The 21,248-nt window shown below is 35.8% G+C and overlaps 1 protein-coding gene across 8 annotated transcripts in view; it reads left to right on the top strand.

Annotated features, from left to right (window-relative positions):
- The window catches only part of NAALADL2 (N-acetylated alpha-linked acidic dipeptidase like 2), a 1,281,993-nt gene that overhangs the window by 1,195,372 nt on the left and 65,373 nt on the right, over nucleotides 1–21,248 (top strand). For all 8 annotated transcript variants that reach the window (XM_070509419.1, XM_070509420.1, XM_070509417.1 and 5 more), the window contains one exon: nucleotides 1,680–1,878. In XM_070509419.1, the coding sequence (XP_070365520.1) occupies nucleotides 1,680–1,878 (199 nt within the window). The remainder of the gene's footprint in view (nucleotides 1–1,679; nucleotides 1,879–21,248) is intronic.

The following is a 21,248-nucleotide window of genomic DNA, read 5'->3' as shown; positions in this document are numbered from 1 at the left end:
TAAAGAAATTGACATGTAAAATAGTTCCCATCATACGAAGGTGAGAGACAATCACTATCATTATATTGGAGGTTGGTAATTCTATGACAGACGTATTTTATACATCAGTTATAATTCTAACTTAATTTTCCTTTTCTTAGAATATCACCTATCTACAGTGCTTTTAAAACTTGAAAATGTTTGAAATAATCAGAGTAGAATGTTGAAATGGGGAGTTTTGGGCTCTACCCCTAGAGGGAGTCAGCAGATACGGGAATCTGCATTTTTACAAAGACCAGGTGTCTGGGGAGCTGGTAACCCTTAGACTTCCCTTGGAGAAAGAGTCCCTTTGTGATCTTTCCTTTTTCCTCAAGGCTTTCCCAAGTAAAGGCCCCGTAGGGCCTCTTTTCATTCCTCAATCAGCTTATCTTAATGCCATGCTGTTAGGACTGCCAGCTTAGATTTACCAGATCCACGTTCATTCTATTACCTTGACTTGAAGTAATGCCTCATAGTGATATGCTGACCTTATTGGAGTCAGTTGTACCCAATCTCCTGAACATCACACAGCTAACTGTTCCTCACCCAAAGACTGACGTTAATGGTGGGATAGCTGGCAGGAGATGATGAGCAAATGCTCCTCTCAGGGTATGAGGAAAGAATGCTTTTTAAACAAGATATTAAATCATGTCAGCTGGGAACTTCCTAACTGTAGGGAAGTACTTTACAAGTATTCATCATTTAATGCTCATAACAAATCTATGAAGCAGCTGCTATTATTATGTTCATTTCACAGACGAGGACACTGAGGCTTGGTAGCTTGCCCCACATCACACAGCTACTAAGTGGTAAGCGGGGATTTGAACTTAGCTGGTCTGGCTCCAGGATCTGGTGACCATAATCGCTATACTAATGCTGCCTTTCTCTTAGTCTGAGGAATGTCCTGTGGTCCTTTTACTTCCACTATTCATATCAGAACGACTTCCAGTAAGTTAAACAAACAAGTAAAGAAACAATGACAAACATCTCAAAAGCAAAACAAAACAAGACAAACACTATATAGGATAGTTTTCAGTGTATTTTCAAATTAAAGAGGTATTTCAACTTCAAGTTCAGGAAATTTCTAGCAAAGAAAAAAAGAGCCCAATAGACTCATAAGAAGATATAGTAACACATCTCACATTCTCAGAAGAGAAAATGATAACTCCTTTCACAATTTTGTTCCCCAGAAATATAGCTTACTCCATCATGAGCATCAGTTTTTGATTAAGAAAGATCAGGTTCTGATTTTGGCCTGTTGTTTACTTGCTTGATACCTATGGCAATTTGCTTACCTTAATTGATTCTCAGCTTCGATGAAATAGACGTGATAATACATAGTTTGGTGAATATTAAATGAGATACTAAAGTAAAGTGCTCAAGACAATGCCTGAAACATAGCCGACTCTCAACAATCAGTACCTATTTCCTGGTATTAGTAGTAGTAGTAGTAATTGTTAGTAATAGTATTAACAGTAGTAGCAATAAATTTAATACTCAGTGGAATATAATATATTTAGACAGGATACTTTTGGCAGAATGAATACATTATAAAAGTTGAATTGATGTCGAATCTTCTTTTTTGACATGATGATTATAAAATGTTTATTTTGCTCCTTTGAGAATGTCTCTTCTAAGATGGGCTCATTTCTTTTCACCAGGTGATCAGCTCAACCCTCATCAGCTGCTGGCCTTGGCCTCGCGCCTGCGGGAGAGTGCGCAAGTCTTTCAGTCAGATGAGATGCGTCCTGCTAATGATCCCAAGGAGAGAGCGCCCATCCGTGTCCGAATGCTGAATGACATTCTCCAAGACATGGAGAAAAGCTTCCTGGTGGAGCAGGTGCCACCAGGTTTTTATAGGTAGGATATCTGTCTCAAACTTTATATTTTTATGCCCCTCAGTTAAATTTTAGCGTTTAAGTTTCAGAACATGTACTTTCTGTGAGCATATCACTATTTTTAAAAGCGTAAAGCAGCTATTATATCCAGAATTGGAGGACAATTTCCCTCCCTGAAAGAAAAGTTCAAGTGCATAAATACAGAATGAAGGAAACTTGATTTAGCAGTGTCATATAGAAAATGACTGATAATTTTTTTTTTGACCTTAAGGTCAAATGAGTCAAACATGATAAGGCTACTAAAAAAAACCAAATGGAATTATAAGTTGAATTGGAAGAAACAGGCTTTCTTGAATGGATCAAGAGATAAGCCCATGCTACTCTGTCCTAGTAAGACCAAATCTTGAGCATTGTGTTTAATTCTAGAAACTATATTTTAAGAGGAAGTTAACTAAGTTTAATATTCAGGGGAAAGTGGGATTTAGATGGATCTTGAAATAACCAGTGGATCAGAGATATTTGGTTAGAGTGTCACAATAGAATGATTTCTAAAAACACTTTAACCATTTTTTTCTTCTTAAAGGAGATGCTTTTTTTTAATGTATGGTTTTTTGTGTATGGTTTTCTTTGGTGAGGAAGAGTGGCCCTGAGCTATCATCTGTTGCCAATCTTCCTGCTTTTTTTTCTTTTTCTCCAAAGCCCTGGTCCATAGTTGTATAACCGAGTTGTAGGTCATTCTAGTTCTTCTATGTGGGATGCCACCACAGCATGGCTTGATGAGCAGTGCGTAGGTCTGTGCCCAGAATCTGAACCGGTGAATCTCCAGCTGCCAAAGTGGAGTTTGCAAACTTAAACACTCAGCCATGGGGCCAGCCTCACAAATATTTTAATAAAACAATTTCATGTGGAAGGGAGATTCAATTTAGGCTCTTAGAGGTTGAGATGAACACAACATAGTTTTGTTTTTGAGCTTCCTGATATAGTAGAAATTAAACAGAGGGAAAATGGAGTTTAAAAAATTATAACCTAATTTAAATGCTTTTATTTAACTGATACTTCTAAAAGACACAAAATATAAATGTACACATCTTTCTGTGTAATAGATGATATATAATGTGTGTATGTGTACAAGAATTTAATATATGTATGCATGTGTATATTCTCTGTGTGTATATACATGTATGTTAGAATCTATTTTTTGTATATATGTGTGTGGCTATATATTATATATATGTGTGTCTAGTCCAGGGTTTATTCCTGAGAAAAAGGCAGGAGTCAAAGAGGTGTTGGAGGAAGAGTGAGGCAGGAAGACTATTGGGCCCAGAACTCTTATGCATAAAAGGCCTCAAATTTAGGCTGTTACACGACATCAATTTATGTGTGTGTGTATATATACACACACAAATATATATTTATGTGTATGTATTAAGACTTGTATTCCTGTATATATGAATAGGAATACAAGTCTTAATTGTGTATGAGAAAGAAGTTTCCAGTCTTGTTCTTAAAAGGCTAAATGTGATGCCTTTATACGGGGGTGAACTCACCTTCACTGCAGGTATTAAAAGGTAGGCTGAGTGGGCCTACGCACCTCAAAATGTGGACTCCATGAGGCTTAGGTGTCTTTCAGTACGAAAATTCTATGATCTACACCTTACTTGATCTCTCTGTACCTTAATTTCTACACCTTTAAAATGAGATTATAGAATGAGGCCCTTTTAAAATAAGAGCCTTTTCTACTTCTGATATTTGTTGATTTTCCTTTATGATTTTAAGCTCAAATTCACATTTAAAATCCTTATTTTAAGTAATTTCTTCTAACACTATGACTCTGTATCATAAGACTTTAGAAAACGTTCATTTATTTCGAAAGATCCTTTTAAGGCACTTTGTATGCTCTATGTATTCTTGTAAGCACCAGAGACATAGCAGATGCCTCAAGTTAAAAACGTCTGCCCTGATGAGGTTCTATTCTAGTGGTGGGGATGGGGAAACAGAATGAACAAGATAATTACTTAAAGTAGAGTGTATGGTAGATGTAATAATTGCTAAAGAGAAAAATAACACCACGTTATTAAATTCAGGATTATTAAAAAGTGTTAATCAGAGTAGCTAAATTATATTTTCAGAAAATAAAAATTTCCTTCACTTTTAATTGATGAAAATTTAAAAATTAATAAAAATCCTACGTTGAGAATATGGTTTTGCACATTGTTATGTAGTAAACTCTTTCCCCATTTGCCTTTCTTAGCACTTGTACCAGGTACAGAAGACCCCTCTATGGTCTGAGTTATCTATCCAGTGAACTTTTTATTGCCTCTCCAATAATATTTATGGACTCAACTTACTTTATATGAATTTTGAGTATGAAAGTAAATATATGTCTTTCCCTGAGTCAATAATAATTAAGCAAGTGATTTTTTTTCCTGTTATTAATGATTACAGCGTACCTTGTATTCCGGTGTACAAGCCTCAAAATGTTATGATAATGTTCTAACTCATAAAGCAACCTTTAGGGTTGAAAGCTTATGGTTCAATATTTTGACATTATTTTAAACTATTAGTATAGTTATTTGAGGAATATATGTATGTCATTCTTCTCCTTGGCTCTCTTATTTCACATAGAAGCCAACAGTGCAAATAGATTGAATAGCTTCATTTTGATTTATCTGACTGACCTTTATCCCAAGATTATGAATGGTTGCTTCATTTCTGAAATATATAACAAATCATCCTACTTCACGTTTTTTCTTGGTTAAGAATTCACATTTCTAAATATTCTTGATGCAAAATTTCAAAACTGCAATAGAATTTTTACTCTCAATCCATGTAAACTCATCCCTTATGAGGCAGGACATGTTCAAAGTAAAAAGATGGTGTGACAAGATGATCCGCAGTTTAGGAAAATGAAAAAATTGATTACTTGTTTATAATGACAATTATATGGAGTAAAGATAAAATTGTTAATTATGCCATACAAAAGAACATTTGATGAATGAGGTTCATTTTTTTTTTAACATTAAACCTTTAGAGATGTTTTCCATATAAGAATCTCATTCTTCAATCCAATGGTGTTATGACAATTCTCATCAAATATACAAGGTGGAAATCAAAAGTGATTTGCTTTTTAAGAAAGTTGTTGACAGAAGTTTACTGTATAACACTAAATATTGCATTTGAAACTTGGATCATTTCCCAAAAGATACTGCCTCAGCAAGAGTCACTAAGCAGTGAATTACATCATTTTTGGAATATGTGAAAGAACTTTTCCCAAAATTTGGCATCAGAAGATTCAAGATTTTGAATCCTATAATGTTTCATCTAAAACTGACTGTTGAGGAGGTCTCAAGATGGTAGTGTGGAAAGATCCTCACCCCTTCCTATGAACACAATAAATCTACAGCTACATGTGAGACAATTTCCTCTCACAAAAGACCTGAAAACTAGCTGAAGAGCTCCTCCATAACAAAGGATAAAAGGGCCACATGGAAACAGGTAGGAGAAACTGAGATATGATCCTGCCAAAAACCCCCCCCTGGGGTGTGACAACTCCCAATCATGAGAAGTATCGTAAATATGGTACTTCTCCCTGAGAAGGTGTCCCACATCAAGCACCCCAACTTTTAGGACCTACAGCAGAGAGATGAGCCCCCAAAGGATCTGGCTTTGAAAACCAACGGAGCTTACATCCAGAACCATAGGGCTACAGAGAATGGAGATTCCACTCTTAAGGAACTTATGCCCTGGGACCCAACACACAAGCAGCAGTTTGAAAAGTGTCTACAAGCAAAGGAGATTCACTTGCTAATCTTAAAGCATCTGCTGAAGGGGCAGAAGCCTGTTGGGACTCTCTCCACGGGAACAGTCCTGGTAGGTGCCATTTTTGTTCTATCACCCTACCTTGGTAGTACCAGTGGTGGCAGGCACCATTTTTACACTCTTCCTCTAACCTGCTTGTGTCAGTGGGCATGGCCTGTCCCCACCGCCATCCTGTGCCACTGGTGAAGCCCACACAGAGCCAGCTGTGTGACAGCCCCACCCCCTCACCTATGCCACCACTAGCTGAGGTCCCACCACAGCCAATGGAAATGCACAGCCCACAAAGGGGGTGCCCTTGAGCATCTGGCTTTGTTGGCTAAGGGGAATTGCACTTCCAGGCCCCAGGACTCTGTAACAGTTGAAGAGACAATTCTCAGCAGGCTACCACCCCCTAGGTACTGTGCAAATAGCAGACTAAAATACACCCTCATCTTCCTTCTGAAAAGCCCTATTTACTTGTCCTGGTGCTCCAGAATGAAGAGCAGACTGTGGGTTTACCACACATCTAGTGACTGTGAAAGTTAGGCTGGGTGACATCACCTTTGTAATCTCCCTTGATCTCACTACAGCTTGCCAGTACCTCCCAAAAAGGAGCTCAGATACTCATCTGGAGCTGTGATTTTGGTGACAGTTGCTAAGGGGACACATCCAGATTGCCTAGTCTAGGGGCAAGCAGGGTCTGCGATTGTGATCCCACAGAATGGTATATATTTGCATACCTTGAAAGCTGTTGCCTGGGAGTTTAGTTTCCAAACAGCTTGAATCTAGGTGCTAACTGAGATCCCTCCCTCTGGAACACTTACAGGTCTTGACCCTCAACAACTGGGACCTATGAAAAAAAAAATTAGGCTGCTTAAACATCACAAAGTTTTGAGAGACAACTAAGAGTTAGTGCAAGGTCAAATGATTAAGTTCATTTCCTAAAAAGGGCCACTCCTTCCAGACTAGAAAAGATAGCTGTTTTGCCTAATACATAGAAACAAAACAGAGAGTTAAACAAAATGAGGAGGCAGAGGAATACGTTCCAAATAAAGCACAAGATAAAGAAGCAACAAAAAGATAGAAAATATAAGAAAGGTCCAAAGAGAAGTCACAGAGCTGAAGAATATAATAACTGGACTGAAAAATGTTTGAGGCATTCAACAGCAGAAGATGAAGCAGAAGAAAGAATCAGTGATCTGAAAGATATGATAGTGGAACTTAGAGCAGCAACAAGAAAAAAGAATTTAAAAAAAGTGAACATATCTTAAGGGACCAATGGGGCAATATTAAGCAGAATAATATTCACATTATAGGGATCCTCAAAGGAGAAGAGAGAGAGAAAGGGTCAGAAGACTTATTTGAAGAAATGATGGCCAAAAACTTCCCTAACCTGGGCAAGGGAAAAGACATCTAGGTCCGGGAATTCCAGAGAGTTCCAAACAAGATGAACTCAAAGAGACCCACACCAAGACACATAATTAAACTGTCAAAAGTTAAAGAGAGACTATTAAAGATAGCAAGAGAAAAACAACTTGCTGCATACAAGGAAACTTCCATAAGACGATTAGCAGACTTCTCAGCAGAAACATTGCAGAACAGAAGGGAATGGGATGGTGCATTCAAAGCACTGAAAGAAAAAACTTCCAACTATGAACACTCTATCCATCAAGATCATCGTTAAGGATTTAAAGAGAGCTAAAGAACTTCAGAAAACAGAAACTAAAAGAGTTCATCATCACTAAACAAGTCTTACAAGAAATGTGAAAGAGACTTTAACCTAAAAAGAAAGGGCACTAATTGGTAACAAGAAAATATATGAAAGTAAAAATCTCGCTGGTGAAGGTAGGTATATAATAAAGGTAGTGGATTAATCACTTATAAAGCTACTATGAAGGTTAAAAAGACAAAAGTAATAAAACATCTGTAACTACAGTAATTAATTAAGGGATACACAAAATAAAAAGATATAAAAAGTGACATCAAAAACACAGAATGTGAGGTGGGAGGAGTACAAATGCAGAGTTTTAAAACACACATTCAAACTTAACTTGCCATCAATTTAAAATAGATCATTATATATATAGGCTGTTATATGTGAACCCCATGATAACCACAAAGCAAAAATCTAGAGTAGATACACAAAAGATAATGAGAAAGGAATCCTAGCATATAAAAGTTGTCAAACCACAAAGGAAGAAACCAAGAGAAGAAGGAAAGAACAGAAAGAAACTATAAAACAGCCAGAAAATAATTTTTAAAATGGCAATAAATACATACCTATAAATAATTACCTTAAATGTAAGTGGACTAAATTCTCCAGGAGAAAGAATATAACCTTTGTAAATATTTATGTGCCTAACACAGGAACATCTAAATATATAAAACAAATATTTACCTAAAGGGAGAAAACTGATAGCAATACAATAACAGTAGGGGACTTTAATACCCCACTTACATCATGCATAGATCATCCAGACAGAAAATCAATAAAGAAACATTGACCTTAAATGACACATTAAACCACATGGACTTAATAGAGATATACAGAACATTCCATCCAAAAGCAACAGAATAAATGTTGTTCTCAGGTATATATGGAATATTCTCCAAGATAGATCATATAGTAGGCTACAAAGCAAGTCTCAGTAAGTTTAAGAAGATAGATATCATATCAAGCATCTTTCCTGACCACAATGATATGAAACTAGAAATCAATTACAAGAAGAAAACTGGAAAAAACATAAATATGTGGGGGATAAACAAAATGCTACTGAACCACTAATGTGTACAAATAAATGAAAAGATAAATCAAAAAATACCTTGAGACAAATGAAAATAGAAATACAACATACCAAAATCTATGAGATGCAGCAAGAACAGTTTTAAGAGGGAAATTTATGGTAATATAGGCCTACCTCAAAAAATAAGAAAAATCTCAAATAATCTGACTTTATACCTAAGGGATCTAGAAAAACAGAAACAAATGAAGCCCAAAGTTAGTAGAAGGAAGGAAATAATAAAGATCAGAGTGGAAATAAATGAACTAGAGACTTACAAGATAATAGAAAAAAATAATGAAACTAAGAATTAATTCTTTGAAAAGATAAGCAAAATAGACAAACCTTTAGCTACACTCACCAAAAAAAAGGAAAGAGAGCTCAAATAAATAAAATTAGAAAATAAAGAGAAGTTATAACTGCTACTAAAGAAATACAAAAGATTATAAGAAACTATCATGAAAATTATATGCCAACAAATTGGACAATCTAGAAGAAATAGATAAACTCCTAGAAACATACAATTTTCCAAGACTGAATCAGGAAGAAACAAAAAATCTGAACAGACCAATTACTAGTAAGGAGATTGAATTGGTAACCAAAAAATTCCCAACAAACAAAAGTCCAGGACCAGATGGCTTCAATGGTGAATTCTACCAAATGTTCAAAGAAAATTTAATACCTATCCTTCTCATACTCTTCAAAAAATTCAAGAAGAAGGAATGCTCCCAAGCTCCTTTACTAGGCCAGCATTACCCTGATTCCATAAACCAGACAGGGATACCACACACACACACACACAAGAAAATTACCAGCCAATATCACGGACAAACATAGTTAAAAAATCTTTGACAAAATATTAGCAAACCAAATTTGACAATACATTAAAAAGATCATACACTATGATCAAGTAGGATTTATCCCAGGACTGCAAGGATTGTTCAACATCTGTGAATCAATTAACATGATACACTACGTTAACAAAATGAAGGATAAAAGTCATATGATCATCTCAATAGACACAGAAACAGCATTTGACAAAATTCAACACTCATTTATGATAAAAACTCTCAACAGAGTGGATGTAGACAGAACATACCTCAAAATAATAAAATCTATAAGTGACAAGCCCCATAGTTGCCATCATACTCAACAGCAAAAAGCTAAAAGTTTTTTCTTTAAGATCAGGAGCAAGACAAGGATGCACACTATTGTCACTTTTACTCAGTATAGTATTGGAAGTTCTAGCCCAAGCAATTAAGCAGGAAAAAGAAATAAACTGCATCCAAATTAGAAAAAAAGTAAAATTGTGATGATTTGTGGATAGCATGACTTTATATATAGAAAACCCTACAGATGTCACCACAAAACTGTAAGAATAAATAAGTCAATTCAGTAAAGTTTCAGGGTACAAAATCAATATATAAAAATCGTTTGAGTTTTTATATACCAACAATGCACTAGCAAAAAGAGAAATTAAGAAAACAATCCTCTTTACAACTGCATCAAAAAGAATAAAATATCTAGGAATAAATTTAACCAAGGAGGTGAAAGACCTGTACACTAAAAACTATAGGATACTGATGAAAGACATTGAAGAAGACACAAATAAATGGAAAAACATTCCATGCTCATGGACTGGAAGAATTAATATTGTTAAAAATGTCCATATTACCCAAAATGATCTACAGATTGTGTGCATTCCGTATCAAAGTTTCAACAGCATTTTTCACAGAAATATAACAATCTAAAATTTGTAAGGAAACACAAAAAATCCTGACTACTCAAAGCAATCTTGATAAAGAATAACAAAGCTGGAGACATCATGCTTCCTGATTTCAAACTATATTACAAAGCTATAGTCATCAAAATAGTATGATATTGGCATAAAAACAGACACATAGAGCAGTGGAACAGAATAGAGAGCACAGAAATAAACCCACACATATATGGTCAATTAACAACAAGGGAGGCAAGAATATACAATGAGAAAAGAACATTCTCTTCAATAAATGGTGTTGGAAAAACTAGACAGCCACATGCAACAGAATGAAACTGGATCACTATCTTACATGATACCAAAAATTAACTAAAAAATGGATTAAAGACTTGAATGTAAGACCTGAAACTATAAAATTCTTAAAAGAAAATATAGGCAGTAACCTCCTTGACATTGATTTTAGAGGGGGTTTTTTTGGATGTGACTCCAAAGGCAAGAGAAACAAAAGCAAAAATAAACGAGTGGGAGCATATCAAACTAAAAAGCACCTGCACAGCAAAGGAAACCATCAACCAAAAGGAAAAGGCAGGCTACTGAATGGGAGAAGATATTTGCAAATAGTGTATCTAACAAGGACTTAATATCCAAAATATATGGAGAACTCATACAACTCAAAAAAACAATGTGATTAAAAAATGGGCAGAGGATATACAGATGGCCAACAGGCACTTGAAAAGATGCTCAACTAATCATCAGGGAAATGCAAATCAAAACCACAATGAGATATCACCTCACACTGTCATGTGGCTATTATCAAAAAGATAATAAACAACAAGTGTTGGTGAGGATGTGGAGAAAAGGGATCCTTCATGCACTGTTAGCAAGAATGTAAATTGTTGCAATCAATGGAAGACAATATGGAGATTCCCCCCAAAATTAAAAATAGTGCTACCATATGATCGAGGAGCTCCACTTCTGGATATTTATCTGAAGAAAACAAAAACAGTAATTCTAAAAGATATATACACCTCTATGTTCATTGCAGCATTTTTTACAACAGCCAAGATATGGGAACAATCTAAATGTCCATCCGTTGATGGATGAGTGGATAAAAAAGATGTGATTTATATATATATATGTATGTATCTACACGCAATGGAATACTACTCAGCCATAAAAAAAGAATGAAATCTTGCCATTTGCAACAACATGGATGAGCCTTGAGGGTATTATGCTAAGTAAAATAAGCCACACAGAGAAAGACAAATGCCATGTGATTTCACTTATATATGGAATCTAAAAAACAAAACAAAAAAATAAGACAAAACAAAACTAGACTCATAGATATGGAGAACAGATTGGTCATTGCCAGAGGGGAGGAGGGTAAGAGGGTTGTCTAAATGAGTGAAGGGAATAAAGAGAAACAAAGATCCAGTTATAAAATAAATGTCATGGGGATGTAACATACGGCATGGGGACTATAGTCAATAACATCGTATTAACTTTCTATGGTGACAGAGGGTAACTAGACTTATTGTGGTGATTATTTCACAGTGTATACAAATGTTGAATCATGAAATCATACACCTGAAAGCAATGTGATATTGTCAGTTATATTTCAATAAAAAAAGAAAAATTAAACTGACTGTCATTCTCGTAAATAAACCTTCATTGAACATTGCCCTGTGCAAGCATACTGTTGGCAACTGACAATATAAGATCCTTACCATCAAGGAATTTGATCTAATTCCAGAGGTAAAATACACAAATCATAATTCAAATAAATTTGCAGGATACTAATGCAAAGTACCCAATGAATGCTACAGGCAAGAAGGGCTATTGGGTTTCAGTGAAGAGAGAAATTATTATCTTTTGGCAGTCAAGAAAGACTTTATAGGGGAGGGAAGAAATTTATTTGGGCTTGAGGAAATGGTAGGATGCTTAATAAATTAGGGAGTGCTGTAGATTGAGCGTGGCCTCCCCAAGTTCATTTATTGGGACCTAATCTCCAAAGTGATGATATTTGGAGGTGAGGCCCTTGGGAGATGATTAGGTCATGACAGCAGAGCCCCCATGATTGGGATTAGTACCCTTATAAAAGAGACCCCAGAGAAGTCCTTTACCCCTTCTGCCAAGTGAGCACAGGCTGTCTGTGGACCATGAAGCAGACCCTCACCAGACACTGAATCCGCCGGCCCCTTGATCTTCGACCTCCCTGCCTCTAGAACTGGGAGCTACCCAGTCTGTAGTATTCTGTTATAGCAGCCCAAACTGACTATGACAGGGAGAGTCACCAGGAGAGCATAGTGAAGAAGATACAAAGGAGAGGTTGTGTCCACGTGGTCTCCTGGGAATAGGCAACAAGAAGTGCAATAGTTTGAATGGTTATTACATTCATGATTATGGAGAGGGAGGAAAGAATCAAATTGCAGAGTCCCTTAAATGCTCTGTTGAAAAGTTTAGGCTTTATTTTTTACACAAAAGAAACCGTGAAGAAATCTGGATTGTTAGCAATATTTATCTGGTGCTCCAGATAGGGTTCGCTGGAGTTGGGAAGTCAGGAAAACTATGGGTATAAGAAAGTCATGGAGTGCTGAGACAACGATTCGGCATATAGGTGTTAGGAATGAAGAGCAAAGGGCTGATTTGGGAGATGGCCTTAAGGAAGAATTGATGAATTTAACGATTGAGTTGCTGTGAGAATCTTATTTCAGGTCGTATTTAAGATTCCCCTGGGGCCACGCGGATGAAGCAGGGTTGAGTAGTGCAAAAAGCCTCCTGTCTGTCCATTTCTCCAGCCAGTTAATTAAGGCACTCAGTTATCTCTGGGTCTTCTTGTAATTGTATGATAATCTGTTGATAAAGGTAATTTCTAAAGTCGCTTCCAGCTCTAAGAATCTGATTCAATGCACGCTCACTTTATTAAGCCTGACAACATCTACAGTCAACAGGAATTCTTCTAACCCTGAGTGAGTGGAGCAAGAAAGAGTACAATGATTGACTGTGACGGCATAATGAAAGCTGCAAAGTGCTCCAGAGGTACTGAGCTTGGTAGGCCATGGGGAGCAGATGAAACAATATACGTGATCAGGGGCCATGTAAGTGAAAGTGTGTTGAAAACTACAAAGCATTGCAAAAATGTTACTACTATCAAAATCCAGCAATGTAAAATCAGACTCATTATCCCTGAGTAGGGAGGGGATTATGTATTTTCTTAAGAATTCTGAATTTTCTCTCTCTCTCCTTCCTTTATTGTGATTCCACTACATACAGCTCTCCTACTCCTGGGGACGGGCACATCTGGAGATGAGATCTTGTGGTATCTGTGTTTTGTTGTTGGATTCTTTTTAACTCCCTGTAGTTATTACTCTGCAAAGGCAGAGTAAGCAGTCTGACCTGGTGAACCTGTGCATTCTCCACTACAATATGTTTTCCTAAAAAAAAGGAGAAGACGCTTTTTTAGAGTAGTTTCAGGTTTAGAGAAAAATTAAGCAGAAAATACAAAGAGTTCCCATATAATCCTTCACACACACACACAATCCCCCCCCCCCGACAACACACTGTTCCTGCTATTATTAACATCTTACAATAGTATTGTACATTTATTACAATTGATGTGCCAATATTGATACACTAGTATTCAGTCAAGTTCATGGTTTATGTTAGGGTTGACTCTTTGTTTTTTACATTCTGTGGATTTTGACAAATGTATCCATCATCACAGTATTGTATAGAATAGCTTCACTGCCCTGAAAATCTGTGCTCCACCTGTTCATCTTTCCCTCTCTCCTCCCTGAGCCTTTGGCAATCACTGATCTTTTTATTGTCTCCATAGTCTTACTTTTTCCAGAACATCATATAATTTGAATCATACAGTATGTAACCTTCAGATTGGCTTCTTCACTTGGCAATATAAATTTGTTCCCTCCATATTAATTTCTTTTAATCACTGAATAATATTTCATTGTATAGATGTACCACAGTTTGTTTAACCATTTGCCCATTGAAGGACATTTTGGTTGCTTTCCAATTTGGGCAATTATGAATAAAGCTGCTATATTCATTCGTGAGGAAGTTTTTGTGTGGATGTACATTTTCAACTCATTTGAGTGAATACCAAGGAGCATGATTGCTGGATCACTTGGTAAGTCTATTTTTAGCTTTTTGAGAAACTGCCAAACTGTCTTCCAAAGTCCCTGTACCATTTTGCATTCCCAAGAACAATGAATGAAACTTTTGGTTGCTCCCCATCCTTGTCAGCATTTGTTGTTATCAGTGTTCTGAATTTTAGCCATTCTAATAGATGTGTGTTGGTATCTCATTATGTTAATTTTAAATTCTCTAATGACATATGATGTTGAGCATCTTTTTATATACTTCTTTTCCATCTGTATATCTTTGGTGAGGTGTCTGTTCAGATCTTTTGCCCATCTTTTAAAATGAGTTATTTGTTTTCTTATTGTTCAGTTTTAAGAGTTCTTTTTATATTTTGGATGCCAGTCCTGTATCAGATGTGTATATTGCAAATATTTTCTCCCAGTCTATGATTTGTCTTTTCATTCTTTTAACTGTCTCTTGCAGAGCAGAAGTCGTTAATTTTAATGAAATTCAACTTATTCATTTTTCTTTCATGGATTGTACTTTGGGCATTGTATCTAAAAATTCCTTATCAAACTCAAGGTCACATAGACTTTCTCCTCTGTTCTCTTCTATGTGTTTTATAGTTTTGTGTATTACATTTACGTCAATGGTCTACTTTGAGTTAATTTTTGTGAAAGGTGTAAGGTGTCTGTCTAGATTCATTCTTTTTGCATGTGGGTGTCTATTTGTTCCAGCACCATTTATTGAAAAGACTGTGCTTTCTCCATTGAATTACCTTTCCTCTTTGGCATACGATATACTTTTAATATTGCCTTTTACTATTAGCACCTCACTTGTCCACAGCTTTCAGAATTAAGAACACCGTGTAACAGTGATATTGTGGGAAGACCACTGGATTTGGGACTTATAAAAATGGGAAGGAGTTTGAGTAGGAAAGTTTGTCTTTTACTACTTGCATAACTTGGAGCAAGCTAAGTAGCAACTCCGAAAGTCAGTTTCTCATCTCTAAAATAGAAAATCTCAAAGGGCTATTAATATGAGGATAAATTTGGGTAAAATAGGATAAAATTAGATAAAATGTGAGAAGATAACTTATAAACTATAGAATCCTATACAAACATTACGAAATAAAAGGCTTTTTTGTACCATTTTGCTGTTTTTATTTCAGATTCTGATAGTGTTCTGAATTCCAAAGCTATGCCCCTTATCTCTCTTAACCAAGGGAGAAATACTTTAAAATTCAGTGACCCAAGTTCTTTTTCCCCAGGGTCACTGCAGTGAGGTATTTCTTTCATTTTTAATTTTCAACAATCCCTTGCCATAAATATTTGCTAAGAGTTTGCCTATAAGGGTTTGCAACATCTTATAGAAAATAAAGAGCTTTGGGGAAAAATGGAACTAAAAGCACAGTTTTTTAAAAGAGTAAATATAATGTTTAAATAGCATTAGCTTCAAAAATAAACGTGGGCAGTCTAAGTGACAAACTTTTTATCATAAGACAGCCTTCCTTCAAACCGCTTTCCTCAGATGTTCAGGAAACACTGTTGTAAGCAACATAGTCTTCTGGGACAGCGTCTCCCACATTTTAAGTTTTGAAGTTTGAACTACTTTTTAAATTTTTGGCACCAAAACCACTTTATGCTTGAAATTTAATATCTTATGAATATGCATTCTTCCTAGCTTATTTTAGCGAATTTCAGCAAAATTCCTGGCCTTGTCTCAAGTTGTTGCAATGCTCACGGGCCTGAGTTCTTGAGGCTGCTGTTCTGTCTCTCCGTCACCTTTCTTCACGTGCCCGTATGCCAGTCTCAAAAATGGGAGAGCACTAATTATTGCCATCTCCTTTGTTTAAAGTGACTGGACTAAACTGTACAGACATAGAAAGATCCTTGATTTTAAACTTTTAGTGTACAGATAGAAAGTCATCGGATATTAAAACCGTTCTTAGCAAAAATATGGTTGTCAAAGGTTTTCCATTAATTGACAATACAAGTATATGAGTGAAAAATACATCACCATGACCTTACATTCGTACCTTGGGAAAGATTATCTGCAAAAAATTTCATGTTTAGTCTCTCTACACATTTAAAGAGCCAGCAATTAAATAGTAAAAGCTAATGAGTTTCCCTTCCTGACCATTATGATTATACACACACACACACACACACACACACACACTGCTGCACTATTAAATGTGGTTATCTGGGATTTTCAGGTAATTTTACCAAAGGATATGAAATTTGGTGTGGCTTTGGGGAGGAGAATCAGAGATCCACTCATTGCATTTGTATTGCAATGGTTTTGATTTGAGGGTGTGGGGAACTGAGAAGGAAGCAAACATGAGCTAGTGTTTAATGCTGGCTGCTAAGTAGAAGGGGATTTCTGGGAAAGTGTACATCCTCAAGCATCACCATTCAAAATAAATTAAAGGCTAATTATTATCCTTAAAACAAAACTATTGGTTATGCTTCAATATCATCCTATTGTTCTTTCTAACAATGTATTACAGCTACATTGTGGTTAAGCAGTGTGTTAGGGTCTATCTAAGCAACTACATTTAGAATATTATTTCTTGGGGGAGATACTCCTGAGTTCCAAACAATGGCTTTAATGAGGAGTTTGGGGAGCACAACCCATTTGTAAGTTGAAGGACAGAGCATCTATGTGCCTGTAGATGTGTGTGTCTCTGGCTCTGTGTCCTCTGACAGCTGTGGGAGCAGGTTCATAACAAAGGCAGTCCTTTCGAAGAGAGCTGAATGGCCTTGTGGAAGTTCAGAGGACAGTTTCAAGCCGATCCACGCCAAGACAATTTTTTGTTAGCATCCTTGAAAGTGGGAAAACAGCAATGTAAATGTCAAGATTCTTCTGCCTTAAGCCAAGAATAAACAAAGCAAGAAATCCATTAAAAGTACTTTTCAAATACATAAGCTCCCAAAACTTTGCTTTGGAAGGATGTTGGAAGTAGTTTAGACTTAGCAAGCAATGACATTAGACAGAAGTATTAGAATACACATTTCTCAGATACCCTAGAGCAGGTTTCCAGCTATGTATTCTGTACAAACATTTGATTTTAAGAATTTTAAGAGATTGAAACCCAAACCCCAAAAAACATTTCAGAATAACAGTTATCTCATTATCCAGTTTTCATGGTGTTTTAATTAGAGTTAGTTGTGTAAGTACTAATAGAACCTCATGTTCAGTGTTTGATTGGGATAATAACTACTTTGTTCAGATTGTACTTTTTTCTTTTCGTGAGGTGTGGGTGGTCTGAATGGAGATAAAATCCCACCATTGTGTCTCTTGTCATTAATTCTATCAGCAAGGCCTCTGATTTCTTTAGACAATTTTTTTAGACTAAAAAAAACTAGTGATTAAGAATTACCATAATGCTTTAAAAATATTTTTAATAGCAGGCTTTAAAAATATTTTTAATAGCAGCCACATAAGCAAAAGAATCTATGTATGAATGCAGAGTTTTATAATCTACACAATGTACAATTCCTGGCTCATATACAAAATCTTTATAATGCTGATCATTATATACATTCCTTTTTACCCTTTTATGAATAAACATGTACATAGTTTTATAATTATACATCCCTTTCATATTTTTAAGGCTTCTACATCTAAAAGGAGCAAAAAAAAAGCTCCCCACTTTTAAAAGAAACCAAATTAACATACTGAAATCCAAGCTTTTTTTTCAATAGCTCATTTGTTAATATTAAAACAAAGAGTGTATCCCGTTATGTGACGGATAATGTTCACTGCAATTTGATTAGAACTTGAAACACTTGTTTAAAACATTTCAATTGATAATGACCACTTTATCAGGCTAATTTGTCTGAGATCCAGTTTTCTAGTCAAAATAGAAATCCATGTGTGCACAGCTGTTTGGGTCTTATAAAAATATCTGTTTCAGGTTTCAGATTTATTTCCATCTAAAGTGAGAAAAAATTACTGTTGTCATATTTGCAAATCAAGACACATTGCCAGTCTGAGGGTGAGTTGTGATTTTATGGTGCATTTAATAATATTAAGACTAATAATAACAACAATACTGTCATAGAGGAGGATTTACTTTGTACCAAGCACTATGATGTATATTTCCATATATTGTCTGTAACACTTCCACCAGTATTGCAAGATTGGTCTTATTATCCGCTTTATACAGATAAGAAAATAGGCTTAGGACAGGTTAATATGTGGGAAAAAGGGGCTTTGAAGCTGGCTGGTTTTCTCTAAAACCACTACTCTTTCTACTAGACAGCGCTATATACATTTGATCCACATTATCCATAGTTTGCTCAGAAGTCACCAATAAATTTAGTTCTATTTTGGCGCAAATATATTAAATAGGTTCAATTTTCCTAAGGGCTTGTTAAGTGTCATTTGTTTCACATTTGCAGAATTACATCTCTTAATGCTAATAGTTGCAAAAGTGCATCCGTGAGGCACCAAATCTATCCCTACTTTAGGAAAAAAAACTATGTCCTAATGTCCTGAATCAATAAAATTATTTTGTCCCAAAATATTGCCTGCCCTTTTCAGTTTCCATCAATTTTAGATACAATTAGAAGCGGAGGGACATTTGTCTGCTAAATCTCATGTTTACAGTTAGAAATGTTTGTACGTAAATAACGGCGTGGGGTAGAGAAGGAATCGCTAGACGTGGAATTTAGAGACGAGCACATAAGACCTAACGGGACGGTGATTAAGTAATCCTACAAGTCGTTTGACTTCCATGACATTCATTCTTTTAATCAATTCAGTAAGAAAAGATAAACTGGGAGATCTCTAAAATATTGGAAATATTAGTTGAGGAAGTATTTATAACTAATATGAATTGACTTGTGACTTCTTTCAAAAATAATTATTTCAGTGAGGGAAGAAAAATAATAAAATCTAGGTTTTCCATAAAAACATGTTAAACATTTTAGCACTTGTTTGTCTCTCCTTGATCTTCTTGTCTCTTTTATTTATCATCTGTACAACATATTTTAGCATTTCCATGTGTATAAATATTTTGCTGATTTCTTATGATCCAAAGAAAATTAAGAGAAAGGATCATGTTTGATATTTTCTTTTTACCCACTGAAACACCTAACATTCCATTTTGCTACATAATGAAACTAAACTACTTGATTGCTATATAGAACATATGATTAGTTGCTCAAGTGCTCAGAAATCATTTTATATTTGCCAATATCTAGACTATTTGTAGAAACATTTTCTTCCTATAATAAGCAAGTTGATCTTTACACCACACATACACACCAAATGTGGAGCAGGTATAGCATATTGAGATGACACACATGGAAGGAGCTGAGAGCCAGTAGACATAATTCTGTAAAACATTTGTTTATTCCTGTACCCCACCCCAGTAGAATCTCTCATTCAAATGAAAACTTACATGAGTTCATTTAGTTGAGGAGAAAAGGGACACAAGTGTCCCACCACTACTTTTAGTTGTGCTGCTTATCTGGTCTGCTTACTAAGGTCACAAGACTACAACATTTTCAACTGATGAAAAAAGTGGGGAGCACAAGGCTGTGAATTTATAACCATACTGACATGACATCAACTTGGAAATGTATAAGAACAATAGGATGAAATGGGAATTAACCAATAGTCTATCACTAGAAGTAAATACAGTATATAATTTAATATATACTTGATACAATCCTGATAACAAGTACAGGAAACTCTCAAATTACATATAATGGAATTCTAGTATTTCTTTCCAGCCTATTTTTACCAGACAAGTTTCAATGAGAAAATTAGAAGGTAATCTAGTTATTCAAAGTAGGAATAGTTTTAACAGAGAGAATTAGAAGTTTGAATGTCCATGGGAAGTGTTGGGGATGTAAAGGTCAAGGAAGCTTCCACTACGATTCATGGAATCAAGAGCTACCAGCACTGAAAGAAACTTCAGAGACCATAGCAGGTGCCTGCAGCTGTCAAGTAGGCAATTTCGAGCAGCTCCGAGAAACTCTGTGAATCTCATTTCTGCCATCTGCCTACCTGTCTGCCTGCAACCATTGCTAAAGAGCACAGTTCCACTTTTCAGCCTTCGAAATCCTGTGTTATGATTGATTTAAGTTATGTATGCTTTTCTGTGCTTTGATAAGATTTGTTGACTACTTTATTCAGAAAAACCAACTTGGTCTTTTACACTGTTCTCTCTGGATCTTAAAGGAACTGGGATCTGCCTTGTACTGCAATAGGTGATGGTGTTGGTGGTGGAAGCATATCCTGCTCCTGGTCTTGCTGGGAGTCTTTAATTTGTGATACATTTCCCTGTCAAGCAGAGATTAGAGACTCAAGATATGAATTTTTTTAAGTGAGATAATTTTTAAAAATGAAATACTATGAGAATTTTTTTTTAGTTTTTTTCTGTTTTTTGATGAGGAAGATTATCCCTGAGCTAACATCTGTGCCAACCTTCCTCTTTCTTATATATGGGATGCCACCACAGCATGGCTTGATGAGGGTGGTGTGTAGGTCTGTGCCTGGGATCCAAACCTGCAAACCTCAGGCTGCTGAAGAAGAGTGCGCAAACTTACCCACTATGCAACCGGGCTGGCCCCTGATTTTTTTCATTTTTTGAAAGATGAAATACTAATCACGTGTTAGGCATTTAATACAGTTGCTGCTTGTCTCCAATCTTCACAAGAATATGCATAATAATTGTTGGAGCTGGTAGTTTTACCCAGAGTTTTCTTGCTCCAGAGCCCTCTCTCTTTTACTCTACCATACTCTCCAAGGGCATTTATGGAAGATTTAATTTTTTCCCTGATGCTCTATATATGCTTTTTCTGCTCTGTCAATCATTCATCCTGGTAGATATTTTCCCCAATTTGCAGATAAGGATTCTGACGTTCAGAAAAATAATTTTTTCCCCAAAGTTACCAGTGATGATAAATGACATAAATTAGTAAGCAATAAAACCTCATCGCAGCCATTCTGAGCTTTATTTTTTAACCAAATTCATGA

This window comes from Equus asinus, chromosome 5 (assembly GCF_041296235.1).
Source record: "Equus asinus isolate D_3611 breed Donkey chromosome 5, EquAss-T2T_v2, whole genome shotgun sequence".
Classification (NCBI taxonomy): Eukaryota; Metazoa; Chordata; class Mammalia; order Perissodactyla; family Equidae; genus Equus; species Equus asinus.
The sequence above is the reverse complement of the archived record's forward strand: the minus strand, read 5'-3'. Positions and strand labels throughout refer to the sequence as shown.